At 37.1% G+C, this 20,363-nt stretch overlaps 1 protein-coding gene across 5 annotated transcripts in view; it reads left to right on the forward strand.

Moving 5' to 3' along the window:
• Nucleotides 1–1,650: 1,650 nt before the first annotated feature.
• P4ha1 (prolyl 4-hydroxylase subunit alpha 1) overlaps nt 1,651–20,363 on the forward strand; it is an 84,467-nt gene continuing 65,754 nt past the window's right edge. For 2 of the 5 annotated variants that reach the window (XM_004846260.4, XM_021259614.2), the window contains exons 1-4: nt 1,741–1,927; nt 17,122–17,229; nt 18,405–18,501; nt 19,435–19,586. In XM_004846260.4, coding sequence (XP_004846317.1) covers nt 17,139–17,229; nt 18,405–18,501; nt 19,435–19,586 — 340 coding nt within the window. In that variant the 5' untranslated portion in view covers nt 1,741–1,927; nt 17,122–17,138. Of the gene's footprint in view, nt 1,928–2,657; nt 2,748–17,121; nt 17,230–18,404; nt 18,502–19,434; nt 19,587–20,363 lie in introns of all 5 variants that reach the window. The other 3 variants (XM_021259613.2, XM_004846261.4, XM_087185420.1) reach the window with 3 other exon arrangements.

The raw sequence follows: 20,363 nt of genomic DNA on the forward strand, positions 1-20,363 counted from the left end.
CTGTGGGTTACAAAAATATACCCCATTAAACTCAAACCAAATGTATCCTAACTTAACTTTAGCTAAATTGTAAAACTGCCAGTTGGCTACACCAATGTCTCTAGCATGGTAGAGGGAAAGTTACTGAAGACTGAAGATTGTAGTTAAAATATCTTCTTTTTAAGATTTTTACAAAAGCATATGAACATGTGACCTTTCAGGGACTTGGAAAGGGGCAGTGCAGATGAGGAAGCTGAAGCTTCCCTAGCTTTAGCAACTTTTTTTTTGGTACAGGGATTGAACTCAAGAACTTGTACTTGCCAGGTAGGTATGGTGCCAATGAGCTACATCCCCACCTTCATAGTGAATCTGCCTCTGGGTCTGAAGCCCTTCTGTGGTTCTTGACACTTTGCACTCCTAAAAATAGTGCTGAAGACTACAAGAAGCTTTTATGTGGATCATATCTATCAACATTTACTGTATTCAGAGTTAAAACAAACATGTAAATATTTGTTTTACATTTCTGCAAATCTCTTTAATGTCTGACCTAAAAGAAGATTCTCATATATGCTCTGCACTCACATCTGTTATAATAGCACAGATCTGTAGCCTCTGGAAAACCCCACTGTATTTCCATTACAGTGAAAGAGGCAAATAGTCTTAACATGAAGTAATTTTGACCTTGTTGACCCTCTGGCCATACTTTGAGAACTACTGATTTAGACATCACTGAGTACCCTTTCTCTACTTCTGTATCTGTATAATCAACCCCACCCCCCAGATAATTATCAACTGTTAATCATTGCTATACTTTTTGGCACATAATGAAAACTTTAGAAGGAACAATTTTTAATGAATAACAAATCTTAGGGAGGTCATTCTTTCCTTTCACTGACGAGAGAAAAATCACCTCCTTCATTGCCTCCTGGTAGTCAAGCTTTCTTCTTTTAGGAATATGACTCAGAGCAAACACAGTATTTGATGCCTTAACTTTAATTTGTGTGTGTGTGTGTGATTCTGGAAAATGAACCCAGGGCCTCTTCTTGCATTCTAGGCACGCACTGTACCACTGAGACCCTGTAGTGTTTAATATTAGAACAACAGATTCTAATATTTACCAAGTTCTTGCTGTTTGCTAGGTACATGCTAAGGGCTTTAAACCATTATCTCATTTAAGTTCCACAATTATCCTAGGAAACAGATAATATTGTCATACCTGTTTCTCAAATGAGGAAACTGAGATACAGAGAGCCCAACCTTGAACAGTCAGGATTTCAATCTAGATAACCTCACTCAGAAACTGATAAAGTATAAAGGAGGGAGATAGAGCGAGATTCCTACAAAATGTGGAAATGTTAGTAAAGTTAAAAGCCTTTAGGGCCAAGACAGCTGACCATACCAAGACTAGATGCACTGTATTATTTTCCACTGTAAGGTTCTTTTCTGCTCTATTTTCTATGCTCCCATGTTCCTCCTTGCTGGTGGCTTCGTCTCTTAGACTAAAAAGTCAACCCTGAAATTCAGGCGCTAAGTAGAACGCGAGCGGGGGAAACCCCGTGGTAACCCCGGTAACGGTGGAGGGGCTAGAGCACTACGCAGGCGCAGGCGCATTACATCCCAGCCCCGCCCGCGCTCCCGCGTTGCCCAGTCCCAGCCGCTCCTCTTGGGCTCAGACTCTACCGGCCTGCCGCGTGTGGGTGTGAGAGGAAGGCCAGACTGCGCGCGTGCGCAGTCCCCGGGGCGCGGGTGTGATCGAGCTCACGTAGCTAGGGCTCCAGTCGCCTCCTCCCTGGCGTGGTAGCCGCGGCCTAGAGGTTATAAAAGGGCTAATGGGCTCCCTCTGCTGCCCAGTCGCGCCGCCAGGGGTTGAGGGCAAGGAGTGAGTAACCGGCCCGGGAGAAGGCGACGAGAAGCCAAGAGCGAGCCGCCCTCCTGTCCCGTTTTCCAGGTGAGACGCTCCTGCGACCTTCCAGCTGAGGCCGAGGCCCGGGGCAGCCGGGGGTCCTCCTCGTGCGGCCGCGGCGGGGCAGTGTGTCTTCGCTAGGATGGCTAGGGGCCGGGGCCACGCGCTTCCTCGCGGCAGCCTCAGTCCTTCTCCCCGGAGCTCGGCGCCGCGTCCCCGGAGGCCCGGCCGCCCTTCTCCGCGCCCCGCTTCCCGCCGCTCCCGACCCACCTCCCGCCTCCGCTGTCAGGGTGCAGCAGCCTCTGTCCCCGCCCTGGGACCTGGACTTTCTTCAAAGTTCCTTCCCGGCGGGGAATCGCCCTGTTGGTCTTTCCGAGTTCCCTTGTACCTGGTCCTCCCTAAGGAGCTGAGAGGAACGCGAGGGCGGGGCGTGGGGTTTTGGCCGCAGCCGGCGCAGATGGTTAGCATGTGGCCCCAGAGAGCGGATTCGAATGTTTGGAGCCCGAAGCTGAGGCTCCCAGGCGTTTGTTCCCCTCGATGGAAAGTCGTCGGGTCGGAGAGATGGACCGACTCGGAGAGTTGGGGCTGAACCCATCTGTTGCGCGGCGAGGTGCCGCTTCTGCAGCTAGACGTAGCCTAGGGCGCGGAGTTCCCTGCTGCAGGAGCTGGGGAAGTTGCTGTCATTTCACTCAGCGGGGGAAGCTGGGCTTCTTCCTTCCCTCTTGGTCCCCGTGACTGTTTAAAGGCACATAAGCTCCCCACCTCGAATTTGCAGGGGTTAAACGCCCAGCCAGACGTTCCACGGCGAGGGAGAATTTTGAGTATGGATTATATGTTTCAAGCGGGGGGAAGGATGGATGGTACGGTAAGTATGAGATTATTTCTCCTGAATAATCCAACCTAAGAAATACAAAGTTCAGCTTTTGGACGCTAACTGCTTGTGTGTTCTGCACGGAGTGGAGAAGACTCTGGGAACTTGCACTGTTTTAAGAAAGGGAGGAAAAAGCAGCTAGGTCTTCTTTTAGGAATGGATCTCAAAGGCCAGAGGCTTGCCAGTTTCGACTTAACTGTTTCTCCGAGAGCTGTGGCTCTTGGACTTACCCTAGGAACGCACTCGGGAGGGATGGAGTAGCCACTACGGGAGTGGAGGAGGGGGAGAGACGTGGCAGCAGGGTTCTTTCATTGACTTTGCTCGGTTTTTTTTTTAAGGTTCTGGAAAGAAACACATTATCCTTGTAGGTTGAGATGTAGCTTATGAATGGGACTAGTCTTTTCCTAAAATGATGAAAAATTCAGTCTGCATAAAAGGACATTGGAAGGTAATTTTAACAGCACTTTAAGGAGGATTTTTTGGGATCAGGTTTCTGTGGAGAAAATAGATACCTAAAGCAGGAAATAGTCAAGAAGCTGAACGTGAACAACCTTGAATATATTTTTGTCTTGATTTGAAATATGAATAGTTATTCTCTGCTTTTTCTTCAACTTTGACTTTTAGCCTCAGGGCATTATTTTCAGAATCTTAAATGCAACTAAAAATGTTATCTTTCTTTCCCTGGGAAGCATAGATTTTATCACTTACCTGTAAAAGTCATGTCAATTTTGTTTTTGGAACATTGTGCCTTATTAAGTCCTGCCAGTGTTTTTGATAGCTAGTGACAAACGCTTCTTAGATTTTATAGAAGCCAGGAAAAGGACTACTTTTTCTGTTTTAGATGAGTAATGTTGTTTCCATTGACATTGAAAAGAGTTTTATTTTGAAGTACTGAAAGTCAAGATTTTGATATAAGAATAGTTACACTGGCCATTTTGTGTGTTGCTAACTTGGCTGTTAAAACAAATGAAAAATTTGAACAAATTCTAAGTATCACAGAAAAAAAGTGCAAATGACTTGATAAAGAAAGCTTTGTATCACCTGTGTAGTCCACATTATTGCAGGTGGATCTTGGTAAGGAGATGCTAACCTTTTGTATTAATACAGAATGATTTGAATACATCTTTTAAATTCAAACTCCTGCTTTTAGTCCAGGGATTGACCAAGAGTTGGGACAGTCATAAAGCTTGTGAACCTTCATTTCTGTGGGAGAAATGCCTTATTTTACTTACTGATTAATTATCAACTGGAATATAATTACTGCTCTTAGATTGACCTATTTTGAGGTCATGAAATTCTTGAAAATCTGCTGGCAAGCATGGATTTACGTCAGAAAATGTAAATATGTATATCCACATGGAATTTTAGATACCATTTTCTCCCCTCTCAACCCACCCATGAACTGTATTATAACCTCTAAAAAGTAAAATAGATAGGAAGCAAATGTTCAAGGATATCTAGGTGTCTTGAGGCAGAATTTCTTGAATATTTCTGAAAATTGAGCTGGGCATGTAAGATCAATTAGGGTTTTTTTTTTTTGATACTGGTGATCAAACTTAGGACCTTGTGCTTTCAAGGCAGGGACAGTGCTACTGAGCTAAATCCCCAGCCCTGACTAGATTTGAATATATAGATGGCCATAATAAACTTTTGCTAAAAAGATTTTAACAGAAGTTAATGTTGTTAAAATCATTGAATTGTTAAATTGTCTAGTCACTCAAAGTACGATTGTGTGCCCCCTCACTTCACACTGTAACATATCTTTGTTTTTTCCTCTGAAAATAGAATAGGCATAAGGTAAACAAAATAGAATGTGTAACCCTTGGCATTAAATTTTATTGCTCTTAGGCCGGGGATTTAGCTTACTGGTTTCGTTGCCTCCTGCGCAAGCACAAGGACCCGAGTTCGATCCCCGGTACCAAAAAAAAAAACCCAAAATTTTTATTGTTCTTGCAGTGAGATCTTGAATCTTAAATTATGGTAGAGCTTGGCGCAAGACCCCCCAGCCCTCTGACAAACTAAGACAGGAGGATTCCAAGTTTGAACTTAGCTCAGGAAATTTAGCAATTTAGCAAGACCCTATCTCAAAATTTAAACAAATAAAAAGGGTTGGGGACGTACCTCATTGTGAAGGCCCTGTGTTCACTGCCAGTACCACAAAACAAACAAAAAACATAATGGGGAGAAGTGTGTATAAATATAGGAGTATAAGACCGATAAAGTGGGTATGCATATAAGTGAAGCCAGTTAAAGCTTTGTGTTTCTACTCAATGAAATAAATTGAAGTTATCTTGTCATAGGTTTCCCTCTAGCCAAGTAAATATTGCACCTGAATAAAAACTTGTGAAATTTAAAGGATTCTCATTTAGGCTACTTGAGCAGCTTTTGAACTTGATAAATGAAAAACATTCTTTTTCCTCGCCTTCCTATAGATGATCAGTATGACAATTAGTATGTTTGATTGGATGTTGGCTAAAACTAGAGTACAGAGATTCGTGCTTATTTCATAGTTGTCATCAGAGAATGAGTACTGTCTGGGACTTCCTGCTTAGTGTTTCATAGAAATGGGTCCATGTTTTGGTGATTTCCAAATCTGTCACCTAATAGTAAGATTATATCAAGTTAATATTGTCAGCCTCTCTTTTACTGGACATTTGCCCTGTTTCTCCATTATAAGTAATGCAGAGAGAACACTAATTTAGTGGTTCATTTTATCCATGTGCATAGCTAGTTAACTTTAGTTTTCTTTCCTTATTATTATTTTTTTTTGGTACTGGGGTTTGAACTCAGGTCCTTGTGCTTGCACAGCAGGCGGCGGAACCACTGAGCTAAATCCCCGGCCGCTCTTTCCTTATTTTTTTTTATTTATTTATTTTTTTGTTTGTTTGTTTGGTACTGGGGATCGAACTCAGGTCCTTGCACTTGCAAAGCAGGCGGCAGAACCACTGAGCTAAATCCCCGGCCCCTCTTTCCTTATTTTTTAAGAAAGGAAACACTTGACAATAAGATTTTTAATCAGCATATTAGTCTGTTTTTCATTGCTGTAATAAGATACCCAAGGCTGAGTAATTAGTAAAGAAAGAAGGTTTATTTAGCTTGCAGTTCTGGAGGTTCCAAGAGCACAGCCCTGGCTTTGTTCAGCTCTAGTGAGTACCTCATGGGGAAAGGTATTACAGTTGTGGCAGTGTATGTGAAAGTGATCACGTGGTAAGACAGGAAGGTAGAGATTCAGGGGTCAGGCTCACTGTCTTATAACAACCCACATTTGTGGGAACTTTCTCTGAGACCAAGATTAATCCTTTCTGAGGGCAGTGTCCCCAGATGACCTAATCACTTCCCACTAAAGCCTACTTCTTAAAGACTGCACCACCTTGCACATTACCACATTGGGGATCAAGCTTCCAACACATGAGCTTTTGGAGTATTGATGTCAGAACCATAGCGATCAGTCCTTTTTCTGTTTCTGAGCCTAGAAGAATGTTCTAGGGATTAGATTGCACTCTAAAAAGATTTGGAAAGTCCTCTTCTAGACAACTCAATCACTTAAGAAAGTGTTGCTTTATCCCAGCATGATACTATTTTGCTTCATGTTAAATCTGTCTGTTTTAGTTTGGGTCTAGATATCCCCCCAAAGCCTCATGTGGTCAGAGGTGACTGAATCTAGAGTCTGTGATGCTGGGATTAAAGGTGTGTGATTACTAAATCAGTATACAGATTGGCTTGGCACTGCCCTAATCCTAGTAGTCTGGATAAGATAAAAGGGGCAAAAAGATGCTGTTAAGGTCCCTTGTTGCTTTTGCTACCATGTGGGCACCATGAACTGTTTCTCCTCTGTGACTCCCCTCTGCCTTGGAGCCAGCCAGTTATAGACTAAAACCTCTACAAACTGAGCTAAATAAACCCTTTCCCCTTTAACTCTGAGTCTTGGGTATTTTGTCTCAGGAGTAAGGAAAAGTAACTGAGAGACTATGCTTAATTATGTGCTTAATGGAAGTACATAATCTCAATTTACATCCTCTGGAACCATGGATTTATTTCCCATTTTAGTATATGTCATCTTATTTTATGTATATTTTCCTCAACTTGAGCACTTTGAAACTAGTATTAGAAAAGAGGGAATTATTGAAGGCTAGGAAAGGAAGAGGTTTACAAGAGTAAAGAAAAGGAATTTTGGCAAAATAGCCTTGGGAGGAACAAAGTTGAGTATACTTGGGTGTCTGAACCATAATCCATGATTTAGGAGGAGAGAGGCTGCTTAGACTGTTTTGGGGATTCCATTCTGAACTAATGAGCCATGGCCTGAATCATTCAGTTTCAGAGATAAGAGCATACATAACCACTTTTATATCAGAAATGATATTTAAATAATATTATAGGTACATGTAGGAATTTGTTCCTCATACACAGAGTGGGTTAAACAAAAGTTTAGCTAGATGTTTCCATTATAAGAATTAGAATTACTTTGGTCTTGGAACTTAAGACCCAAGAATTAAATCACCAGCAGCTACAAGTCATTTAAAAAAAAAAGCGTTGAATGTTGTATGAAGTGTCAAAAGAAGAACAATATACACTAGTACTCCCTTTTACCCATGGAGGCATACATTCTAAAACCCCAGTGGGTACCTGAAACCTGTTAGTACCAGATCCCATATGTGCTATGTTTTTTCCTATACATACATATCTATGGTAAATTTTAACTTATAAATTGGGCACAGTAAGAGATTAACAACAGTAAAAATAAAATAGAACAATCATAACAATATGCTGTAATAAAATTTATGTGAATTTAGCCTCTAAATACCTTATCAAACTTTTCAGCTTTTCACTTAAAGGGAGCAGTTTATGACTTTTTTGCATATCTGAATTTGCCAGTGCACTACACCTATGTTCAAAATATTTTCTTCTTCATTTTTCATTCTTTTGCTTTGTTTTGTTTTGGTACCAGGGTTCGAACTCAGGACCTTGTGCTTTCGAGGCAGGCGCCGGTACCACTGAGCTAAATCCCCGGGTAATGTTATTGTCTCAATAACTTTTTTTTTTTGGTACTGGGGATCGAACTCGGGCCCTTGCGTGTGTAGGGCAGGTGCTGGAACCACTGAGCTAAATCCCCGGCCCCAAAATATTTTAAATTCTTCATTGCACTGTGGAAATATTTTTCGATCACTTGACCATGGGTAACTGAAATCATGGGAAGTAAATCTGAGGATAGGGGGAACTACTCTACTCTGTTATGTATGTCTACAACAAAGACATCTTGTTAACATTTTGGAAGAAGGGCCCGGGATTTAGCTCAGTGGCACCGTCCCTACCTCACAAGGGCAAGGTCCTGAGTTTGATCTCTGGTACCAAAAAAAAATTTTGGGGAAGGAAGTAAGCATTCCAGAAGTAACAGAAATAGACACTTGTGGGCCAGGGATTTAGCTCAGTGGTTTCACCGCCTGCTGTGCAAGTGCAAGGATCCGAGTTCGATCCCCACTACAAAAAAATAAAAAAGAAAGAAAGAAAAAAAAGAAATAGACACTTGTAAAGTTTTAATCACTTAATTTAAGATGTCTGCTTTAATCCATTTTTTTTGTTCAAAATGTGTAAGATTCTTTACCTTAGTCCCTTGCGCTATTGTCCAAATAAATTCTCAAGTTTTTTAACCCTGAAAACCATTTCTTGAATATTTTAAGAATTATTTCAGTTAAGAAGGAAAATATGTATACAAAGACTGGACTAGTGTTTAATTTTAGAAAAATTATCCTGAAGATATTCTCCTTGATTTTATATTGTGATCATTTAAGCATTTATTGTGTCTGTTGCTATGTATTGAACATTGTGCTGAAAGAATAACTTGTTTTGAAATAATTTGCAGAATGGAGGACAGTTACATACATTTGTATTTAAAGTATTTAGTAAATGTTGATTAACTGGCTTTAAATAGATGCAAGATTTCTCTTACACTCTAATCTTATACTGTGTTAACTGGATTTGCATATCCAGTTTCTTAAAAAAAATGATCAGTAAGTGTTTATTTAGTATTTCTAAAACCTACTTGCTCAATTTAGGACTTCAAAGGATTACTTGCTATGTTGACCTTTGTTCTTGCCCCATTGTTCCAACAAATCCCTGCTCCCATTATTTAAAACTCAGATTTTATTCATATTTAAAGGTTACATTAAGATAGTTTCAGATTTACATGGCTTCAAAATTTACTAGTTGTTTCTTTTAACCTTGGAGATATTTTGAAATAGATCTCAGTTTGCTATGCCTAAATGATAAGCACTTTCATGAAGTTATATCTGAAAACAGTAAACAGTTATTATAACCACCAGGTATATCAATCAGTACAGCCAGGCATGGTGGCGTGTGCCTGTAATCCCAGCACTTGTTGCAGGAGGCTGAGGCAGGTGGAGACCAGCCTGGGCTATGTAGTGTGTTCAAGGCTGGCCTGAACTACATAAGCCCTAGGAGACTGTCTCAAGAAAAAAGTCAGTACACCGAAGTTAGGGAACCTGTTTGTCTCTTCCTTTTACTTCGGATTAGTTTGTATTTTCTAGAACTTTATATAAATGGAATTGTATAGTATGTTCTCTTTTTTGGAGCGGTGGTAGGAGTCTGTCTTCTTATACTCACCACAATTATTTTGACATTCATTCATGTTACCATATGTTCATTCCTTTTTACTGCCAAATAGTATTATATAAAAAGACCATATTTTTAAAACTCCACTTAACAGTTGATGGACAGTTGGACTGTTTGCTGTGTTTTACTATAATAGACAAAGCTGCTGTAAGCATTCATGTACAAGTCTTTGGAGGGCATATACTTTATTTTCTCTTGGATAAATGTCTAGGAGTGGTATAGCTAGATCCTATGTGATAAGGAAAATTTTTTTTCAAGTTGGTGCTTGTCTCATTATTTGAACAGTGTGTTTTTGAAGAGTAGGTACTGTCTTCTGTTCTCAGATAACATGTCTATGGAGAAAATCTAAAGGACTATTCAAAAAGTTCTAGTGAATAACTGAATTCAGGAAGATTGCAGGATAGAAGGTCAATATGTAACAATGAGCTGTGTTTCTGTGTCCTGGTAATGAACATTTCAAAACTGAAATGAAAAATTACCATCTCAAAAGCACTAGAAACCTGAAATATTTGAAGTATAAACTTTACAAAATATGTGCAACAACTCTGCTGAAAATTACAAAGCAATGATTGTACCATGTTCCTGGATTGGAAGACTCCATATTAAGGTGTTTGTTCTTCTCAAACTGATTTATAGATTCCATGCAATTTCATTTCAAATCCCAGAATTTCTTTTCTTTTTCTTTTTTGGTACCAGGGATTGAACTCAGGACTTTGCGCTTGTGAGGCAGGCTCGGTACCACTGAGCTAAATCCCCGGCCCCCAGGATTTCTTATACAAACTGACAAGCTAATTCAACAATCAATAGGGGAAAGCAGAGGAACTAGAAAAGCTAAAACACTGGGAAAAGAAGAACAAAGTTGGAAGACTTACTACCTGATTTCAACTTACTCTAAAGTTACAATAACCAAAACAGTATGGTATGGAACAAAATAGAGAATTGAGACACACAAAAATGTTCAGTTCTTTTTTTTGGCAAAATAAAAAGGCAGTTCAATAGAAGATAATCTGGAACAGTTGGATATTCATATTAAAAAATAACTTTCTGAGAAATCTTTCAACAATGTTAACATTTGGATATAGCATTTATAAAGGCAATGAAAGAATGTGTGTATGTATAATGTTCATTTCTTTCCCCTCTTCCCTTCCACTCCCTTTGCCCACTCTCCCTCTCAGATTTCTAAGATACAAAGGGGTCTACATCCTTCTAGTGGACTGAGCTACTTGTTCCTTCTCACTATCTTAGCCCAGGGTTGATGTTGCCTGAGCTTTATACTTCAAGTCTTCTTTTTCCATGTCCCCAAGACACCTTTAGCAATAAATCCAGCTATTCTTGAGTTCTTGCCCCACATCCCCAAATAGCTGATATTGCTTAAGTGTTTTCTGTGTGGCAGTATTATATTAGGTACTTTCATCTACATTAGTGCTTTTACAATTACTTGCTATTAGTTACATTTGACCTCATATTTTAATATCTTTTTTCCTTATGTAGGGACAGCCAAATAAAGATGGACATTATTGATTAATTGTGTAAATTTTTTATGTTCTATATCCTGGAAACAAAAATCTTGCCTTTTTCTTACATTAGGAAATGTATGTATTTTTAACTAAGGGTTGAAACAGTTGAAAGACATTAGATAGTTTAAAATATACAGTGTAAAAAATCAATGAAGAATGGCACCATTTTAATAAGATTAATTTCTTTCTCACATTTTCTCCATTAGCATACATTTACTTGTAGTATGTTTCTGCTATAAGAATACCTGATTTTCCTAGCTGAAACAGAAATTTTAGACATTTGAGTTTGGGCTGGGGTTGTAGCTTAGTGGTAGAATGCTTGCCTAGCATTTTCAAGGCCCTGAGTTCAGTCTGCAGCACCACAAAACAAGAAAACAAAACTAAATATTGAATTTATTTAACTTCAAATATGAGTCCAAATTCCAGTTTAAATCTTTTTAAAAGTAGATTAAAATCACATGTAGTATTCTTAAACTGTACTGTGTCTTTGAAATAGAGTTACCATTTATTGGATCTCTAACGAGCAAAAACATTGAGAAGTATTACATTCTGGTGATAGGGAGTAGAGAGTTAAAACACATGAGCATTATTTAAAACTATTAATTACAGGGTTGAGGGGAGAAACTGTATTCGTGAGTACTCTGGGTTGAACCCAGCCCTTAGTAGCACACGTGAGAATTTATTTAAGTATTATGTGGATAGAGAGTATTTTCTTCTCTCTCTTGTCTTTCTTCCTTTCTGTATATCTGTCTCACATTTCAATATTTTTACATAAGCTTTTACTACTTTTTTGACCTATATGATAGAACTTGATTCCTCATTTCTCAACTTTAATTATATATTTCAGGCATTTAAAGTGTAACTACCATTTCTTTCTTTTATTTCCAAAATTTTCAGAAAAGAACTTTGAATAGCCACTTGGTTAGGGAGAAGTGTCATACTGTTTGTAATATGACTGCTAAAACTGGATGGATTAAATGTAGCAAAAAAGGCTAGAAAGGGGCACTATAACGGCATGGTGGCGCATGCCTGTGATCCCAGCACTTGGGAGGCTGAGGGAGGAGAATTGCCCTGAGTTTGAGGCCAGACTTTACATAGTGAGACCCTGTCTCAAAAAACAACAACAAGGGCATGGGCTATATTCTGTAGAACAAAGAGAATAGGAGAGGTGGAGGCGCCATAAACAAAATCTAACCTTGCGTGTTTTTTAAATCTTAAGATTATCTTGGGACTGTGGAAGAATTTCCAAAAGGTATCCTGTGTAGCGCTCTCAGTTTAAGGGCAGTGTCTTATAGAGCTGATTTCCTATATAAATCTTGAAATATTATTAATTTTAATTATGTCAAAAACTGGATTCACTGCACAAGTACAGAAAGCTGTGGGGAAAAGCTAGTATGATTTCTAGGTTTTGATAGAAAAGTTAGTCATAGCATTAAAGCTCTTGTCCATCAGATTGTAAGTACTAGATATGTAGTTCACTCTCTGGGAGCAGAAGTATGACTGGAATTCATGGAATTAAGTTAAATGACAATTTGCTGAGGGATTATAGAGAAGAACAGAAATAAAACTAGTTCTGTTAGCAATCAGTCTTCAGTGTTATGGAAAATCCATCCTGCTTAGATGGCAAAGGCATGCCAAATCTTGACATGTAGCACATTGTAATGGCCTGAATTAGCCTGAATTCATGCTGGTCTTTTGTGTTGATCCTGAAGACTCAAAAAGACTAAAGTGTGAACACAAATGCCAGGAGTATCAGCAATTGAGTATGATATATCTATGAGGAGAAAAACTCAAAGCAGGAGTCCTCTAAAAGAAGGTTTAGAACAAGCGTGGAAGGTGTGGAGAGACTGTTAAAAGGAGCTTTGTGGAAAATTTTTAGTGTCCAAGTTTAGATTTGAATATCAAACATTCTTTAGTCTGCTTATTACTTTTTGGATTTGTCTGGGGAAAACAAACTTTTCAGTGTTGCAACTTTTTCTTGGATGAAAAATGTGAAACTGAAAGGATAATAGGATTATTTGCCAGATGCCCTGTTCTAGTAATTCATTGAAAAACTTGTACCTAAAATTCAATGAATCCTGATAACTCAACATCATAAATATTTACAATGTAGTAGAACTGTTTTAAACTCTGTTCCCAGGTTTGATTGATCTGTGGAGTGTGTGGGGCGGACTTTCCTGGAAGAAGTGCTGTAGAAAACTTTTTTGTTTGGATAAGTAGTAAACTTTGCAATTTATTTTTTATCCAAGCTTACCTGAGGATATGTGTTTCAATAAGATTTCTTCCATGCTGTTTTTCCTTATACTTAAAAAAGTAATATGCATATAAAACATTATATGTAATGTGTGTTACAAAAATTATATAATAAACACTCATGAGCCTACTATTCAACCAAGAATCAAATTATTATTAATAACTTTCTGATATAGTTACAGCACTGTTTTATTCCAGTGTAAGTTTATCTTTGGATCTTTGACTCTTCCTGCATTTTCTTTTTTCTTTTCTACTCTCCTTTCTCTTTGTCTTTTTTTTCTTTTTAAATGAGGGCAAGATGTCTCAAAGATTTTGTCTGAAAGGGCCACTTTGACCCATTTAAATTGTTTCAAGCTTGTTTGAAGTTTTAGAACAACAGTTATTTATATCTTTCTTTTTTATAAAGCTGTAATTTCTTGGGATGTTTGACTTAGATGCTCTAGAATGATTTGCTTAATAAGCTGCTGAGTGAGGGTAGAAAGAAATAGAAATGAGACACCATAAGTAGGAAATAATTATTTTTTTTTTTCTTTTGTACTGGGGATTGAACTTGGGACCCTGAGCTTGCAAGGCAGGTGCCAGAACCACTGAGCTAAATCCCTAGCCCTGAAATAATTATGTTTTTAAAACCTGTGAATGATAGAGACATGCTTGCCTATTAAATGCCACTTAAAGCTTCTGAATGAATGTGGATAAATGAGGCATATTATTAAAACCAGAGAATCATTCCATAGAATAATTACTAAAAATTCAATTATAATTTTAAATAGATAAATTGAATCTTATTATTTTGGAGGATTCTGCCTAATTTAAGGGCAGAGGCAGAGTATCTTTTGCTTGATTTCAAGGGGGTATTTATATCCGGTGTTTCTAATGCTGTATTGTTCTATACTTTCTATTGCAAATAACAGAATTCACACATATACACACACACACGCCTTATACTTGAACCTAGGTCCTTGAATGCGCTAGGCAAGCAATCTACCACTGAGCTACATCCTCACAGTCTCAGAAATTTCATTTGAACTAGTTTAGGAATAAGGGGATTTGCAGGCTTCCTTATGTGGTCTGGGAGATTCTTTGGGTAGCTCACATTCAGTTTAATAGAAGTAGAGAATTAGAGACCTGTGGATTGTAACTACTTGCGTCTGTATTACAATAGTTTGTTTGGTTTATACACTGGGTTTTTGTGTATCCTTAATGAGTAGAAAAGATGGTCATAAGGCAGATCCAACTTTAGTTTCTGAGTTTACAAATTCCAAAAAGAGCTTTTTCTAGATTTCCCAAGCCTATCCCATCTCAACCATTATGTTCATGAGGATATGTTCACTTGCATATGTCTATTTCTAGAAGGAAGAAAAATGAGAAAATGTGCTACTCTGGTGATATAGTCACTAGTAGATTATTAGGTTGTTTTTAAGGCTTGGACGAAAAGAGTAAAATCTGGAGGCTTAGAGTTCATGAGTGTGCTCAAAAACTCATAGTATTTTTAGCTACTTTCTTTTGTTATGGAGTAGTTAATCACTTCTTAAAAGGCTTAGGGTCCCTTAATATGGGAGTTTATATTTGTGGTTTATTATTTTATATAAATATTTTGTTGCTATACAAATACAAGGCATCTGCTATACAAATACAAGGCATTAATTTTCAGAAGTCACCTAACATTCTGCTATCTAGAGACAGCTACATTTCGATGAATTTCTAATGCATATTTTCTTACATAGATATAACCATATTATGATGCTAATTTCTCCTTTGATCAGTATAAATTTATTTATAACTTTTTTTCAGGTAGTGAAAACTTAATCTCATTCAATAAAGATTCCATCACAGTTGTATGATATTAGTTTTTCATTTAACTTGCCAAGCTTAAAGATAACTTTTAACTTTCTTGACATATGACACCATCATTAAATAATTTTAATTGTTAATTTGTTTAATTGTTCATCTGACAGGCATAGATACTATCTTAATTTTTGTGTCCTTTATTACTAATAAGATCATTTTTTGTTTTATTTAACTACTTACAGTTCTTTTTGTGGGGTTCCTTATTCTTTATCCACTTATCTATTAGCATATTGTTATTTTTTCTTATTGACTTCTCTGAGGTCCTAAAAAGAACTCTTTTCTGTAAATGGTTTTCTAGCTTGTAGTTTATAGTTTTTTCATATATAAACTTAAATTCTTTTGTGTATTTAAATTCCATTTGGCTTTTGGTAAGTTTTTTGTTTTTTTGTGGTTTTTTTGCAGTACTGGGGATCAAACTCAGGACCTTGTGCTTGCAAGGCAGGCATGGTGCCACTGAACTAAATCCCTGGCCCTGTTTTCTTATTTTTAAATTTAGAAATTCTCTGCTTTTGAAGATCCTATAACTTATTTTATTGTTTTACTTTGTTTTGTTGATTAGAACTGTTTAATCTCTATAATTTATTTTGAAGCATAAAAGAAGGTTAAAGGCATACTTATTCTTCATAAAACCAATGCTTTGAAGTTTTATGTAAGCCCTCTAAGTTTTCAAGTTACTATATATGAAGAAAAACACTATTTTAAGTTTCTTTTTAGTTATTTCTATAAGCTAATATTTCTTGATTTGTTGTGAGATTTAAGGAGAATGAAAGGAGACAAAAATTTTTAGTGACAATAGAAATGAAAAAAATAACCTCTTATCTGGCAAATCTAATTTTTGTACTATAATCCTGTTGGTATAGTGAAAACATTTGTATTTTTTGGAAACAGCATTTATTCATGAAGAAAATTATAACAGAGCTCTGTTTAAACAGTGAGAAAATTCTAGACTCTTTAGAGAGCCCAGGGTTTTGAAAAAGTCTTGTGCTTTGGCAGAAGCCCAGGGGAGGAAGTGCCTGCATCTGCTGCATTCTAGAAGCCTTCCCAAAGTCACTGTAAGGCAGCCAAGAAAGCAGTGCATTTCACTACTGTGTGGTTCTGGAAGTATCTGGAAGTTTGCAGCAGACTTGAGGGAGTAGATTTAGGGGTTCTTCCAGAATCATTTTTTCTGGTGATCTATTTTGATTGAGATTCAAGGTTAACTGTTGGTTAATTGATACATTCATTTGCTGTGAAACATCCTCACTAGAAAAGACTGCTACCAGAGATAAGGAATAAAAAGAAGAGCTTTGCTACTGGGATTAAAACAAGAAAGGAGGGGGAAAAAAGCCACAATTATGTAATTAGCTAAGATTTTTTTTTTTATAGACATGGTAGGTAAAAGGGGAAAAAAACCTAAAGCCTGGGCCCTTGGAGAGAAATTACTAGTTTAAATGGACAGGGCTGTTTATTTGAGATACAATTCATATACTATACAATTCATTCATTTAATATTTATGATTCAGTACTTAAACAGAGTTGTTTAACCATCAGTTACCACAGTCAGTTTTAGGACACTTTCCTCATCCCTATATCCACAACTTTTAAATGACTTTATTTTACAATATAAAATCATATAGGTTAAATATGGAACAAGTTAGGAATTTTAAGGATTAATCAGAGAACTGTGAAATCTTTTTTCCTTTAAAAAGATTGCAATGTCTTTAAAATATATTTGTAATATTCAAGCTGTCATTCTAATAAACTTGTTTTTATGAAAAAGTCATTGTTTAGATCCAGATCACAGAAGAAAACAACTTTTCAGGCTATATGAAAAGCTACTATTATTACTTACTCTAATAGTCATAATAACTAAGGAAAAAACAAGCAGGTTGAATTTTAAAGAATAAGTTACCAGGTTATAACAAACATGTATATTTTTCTTTAATGTGAAATATTGAGGTAATATTCTGAAAAATAAGAAATTAGCTATTATTAAATCAGTGTATAGTAATTAATATTATTTTGTAGGTAGCCTAATCTTGGAGTCTGACCTTTACTTTGTTCATGGACAGAATAGGTAACTTTTTGTTTGTTTGTTTGTTTTTTGGGGGTTTTTTTTGGTAATGGCTCTATTTCTCTTACAGGTGTGTGAACCTGTAAAATGAAATCTTCCAAGATGATCTGGCATGTTTTACTTGTAGGGATTCTGCTACCCCAAACTTTGGCCCATCCAGGCTTTTTTACTTCAATTGGTAAGTCTTAACTACTTTTTTTGTGTAGTTTTGCATTCAAAAATTTCAATTTTTTTGTTTTTAAATAAATAAAAATAAATTCAGTGCATTCCCAAAGACTAAAGCATTTGGCTTACCCCCTGCCCTTCTAAAAGATCCTCTCTCTCATTTTTAACTCAGTTGTTTTGCTTTAAATTATTTCTTTATTGTAAAAATCATACATCTTCTAGTTAGAAACTTAAAATTTAGAAAAGCTTGTCAAAGAATATTACTATTGTCTATTTAGCAAATAGTGCCTATATTTGTACTTCAGTCGTTTTCAATGCACAGATACTCAAATAAACTACATATTATTTTCTGACCTGATTTTTACATGTAAGAATCTACTGTGAGCATTTCTTTTTGCTACACTGTAATTTTTTAAAGTCCTTAAGAGTATTATAAAAAGAATATATCAGGGCTGTGGGTTTGACTCAATAGTACAACACGAAGCCCTGGGTATAACTTCCAGCACTGGGGGAAAATTGGTTAAAGACCAAAAGTACAGTACGTAGAATATAAGACCTCCTCATGTCCCTTGATCCTAGAATACTCTTCATAGTTTGATATGTATTGTTTTATATTTTATTTTGTATTTCATTGTCTTAAATGAGATGTTTTCCTTCATTCTCTTGACCATTTTGACCCTTGGGGAATTATAGAGCTAAATCATAAGTATTAATATATTTATGACACTTGATTTCAGGATATAAAATGATGACTCCTCTAATCCCTTATAAATAATTAAGCATAAATCATTTGTAATTTTTTAGTGTGATTTTATTGAATAAAATGTAATTAGTCCTGCAAACAAAACAAAAGGTGTAGAGGGAGGTGGTGAAGAAAAAACATTGATCCTTGGAAAGTAGTGTTGTGTTGTAATTCTGTTTGTATATGAAAAGATAATTTGCCAGCACAGCCCAAGGTTGTAAAATTAAGTAGCTTGAAAATTAGACCTGGAGCACATAATTAGAACAGGTTTTGGCTTTGTTTTGATTTAGCTAATGAAAAAGAAAAAAGATAATTTGCTCCAGCATATCTACTTCCTGCCAGTTAATCCTCTCAGAGGATGAAGTGTTCTCAGTCATTCTTAGCTGATTCTAGTATATGTGTGTTGAGGAATATTTGATAACCTTCTTTCTTTTTTCCCCTCATAGGTCAGATGACTGATTTGATCCATACGGAGAAAGATCTGGTAACTTCTCTGAAAGATTATATTAAGGCAGAAGAGGCCAAGTTAGAACAGATAAAAAAGTACGTGATGTGTTACTTAGTAAGACTGACTCCATCTGGTTGTTTTCTTTTTGAGCTAAGACCTTAGAATTCCTGTGTTTTGTTTAATGAATAGCTAAATAGTAAGGCTTTTTTTTTTTTTGAAACAGGGTCTCATTATGTAGTTCAGGCTGGTAATGAACTCACTACGTAGCTCAGGCTGGCCTTGAACTCATGATGATCCTCCTCCCTTCCTGCCCCAGCCTCCTGAGTGCTGGGATTACAGGTGTGTGCCACCACACATGGCAAGGCTTTTGTTTTAAAATGTAGTTTCTAGATATTAAATGTAAAAATTGCATTAGGCCAGCTCAGTGGTGCATGTGTATAGTCCCAGATACTCAGGAGGGTGAGGCAGGAGGATCAGTTGAGCCCAGGAGTTCTAAGCCAGCTTGGGCAGCATAGTGAAAAGTCACTTTAAGCAAATGTGTAAGTGAACTTAGGTTGGGCCAGTTTGAACTTTGTAATAGTTATTTGGCCTTAAAGATCTGTAGGGAAATGATTTTTTTTACTCTTACTAGAGGGATCAAATCCTAACTTTTACTAAGACAGGGAGATTCCATTTACTGTAGTCATTTGGGAGAAACAAAACTAAACAAAAAAAAAATCTTATTATTGTGTTTTGATTCTGCCAAGTTATATTTTATCAAGATCTTACTCTTTAAAGGGCCTTTATAATTTTACTTTAGAATAAAGTCATATGTGTAGAGGCCGGGGATTTAGCTCAGTGGTTCCGCCACCTGCCTGCCGCTTGCCTCGAAAGCACAAGGTCGCGAGTTTGATCCCCGGTACGAAAAAAAATCATATGTGTAGTTTTAACTCAGAAGCCTCTAATCTAGTCTTTTTTTCCCAAGTACCTTACTAAATTGTGATTTTCCTTAATGAGTGTATGTACATTTTTATGTCATACATTTATAGATGGGCAGAGAAGTTAGATCGGCTCACTAGCACAGCAACAAAAGATCCAGAAGGATTTGTTGGGCATCCTGTAAATGCATTCAAGTTAATGAAACGTCTGAATACTGAGTGGAGTGAGTTGGAGAATCTGGTCCTTAAGGATATGTCAGATGGTAAGTCTGAAGAAACTAATTGAGCCCCCCTCCCCATAAAAGGTATGGTAATAATCCTACTACCTATAGAAATGTCAGAGTTAGTCATAAATTCAGTTCCCAGAATGTCACGTACTCAGTGTTGTAATTATCGCCTGGGTGCATTTGGTTTGACTAGAGTTCATTTAGTCAAGATCCTGAATTCTTTGATTATAAAAAATAGTAATTTCTGCTACTGGTGACTAACACTGGTGATTTTGTTTTGAAATCTATAGAAGTGAATAGATTATTTAGCATATAGCTTCATTTCTGAGGATAATCATTTTTATTTTAGGATTACCTTCAGACTTTAAAAATTTATGTTACCTGGGTATGGTGGCCCACACCTGTAATCTGAACACTCTGGAGACTGAGACAAGGAAGATGGAGAATTTAGGGCCAGGCTGGCCTCCATAGCGAGTTCAAGGATGGCCTGGACTACCTAGTGAGACCTTGTCTCAAAAAACCAAAAAGAAAAGGGAAAAAAAATTGTGTGTAAATCTTTATTTTCAGTCAGTTTTTAAAATACTGGGTCAATTGCCAGGCTGGTGGCACATGCCTGTAATCCCAGCACTCTGGGAAGCTGAGTCAGGAGGATCATAAATTCAAAGCCAGCCTGGGCAATTTAGCAAGACATTATCAAATTAAACATTTAAGAAAGGGCTGGGAATGTAGCTCAGTGGTGGGCTTTCCCTAAGTTTGATTCCCAGTACCACAAACAACAAAATGGGTATGTCTTTATTTCTAGTCAGTTTTTAA

This window comes from Heterocephalus glaber, unplaced genomic scaffold, assembly GCF_053883595.1.
Source record: "Heterocephalus glaber isolate CG9 unplaced genomic scaffold, H.glaber_assembly_v1.0 deba00001497, whole genome shotgun sequence".
Taxonomy (NCBI): domain Eukaryota; kingdom Metazoa; phylum Chordata; class Mammalia; order Rodentia; family Bathyergidae; genus Heterocephalus; species Heterocephalus glaber.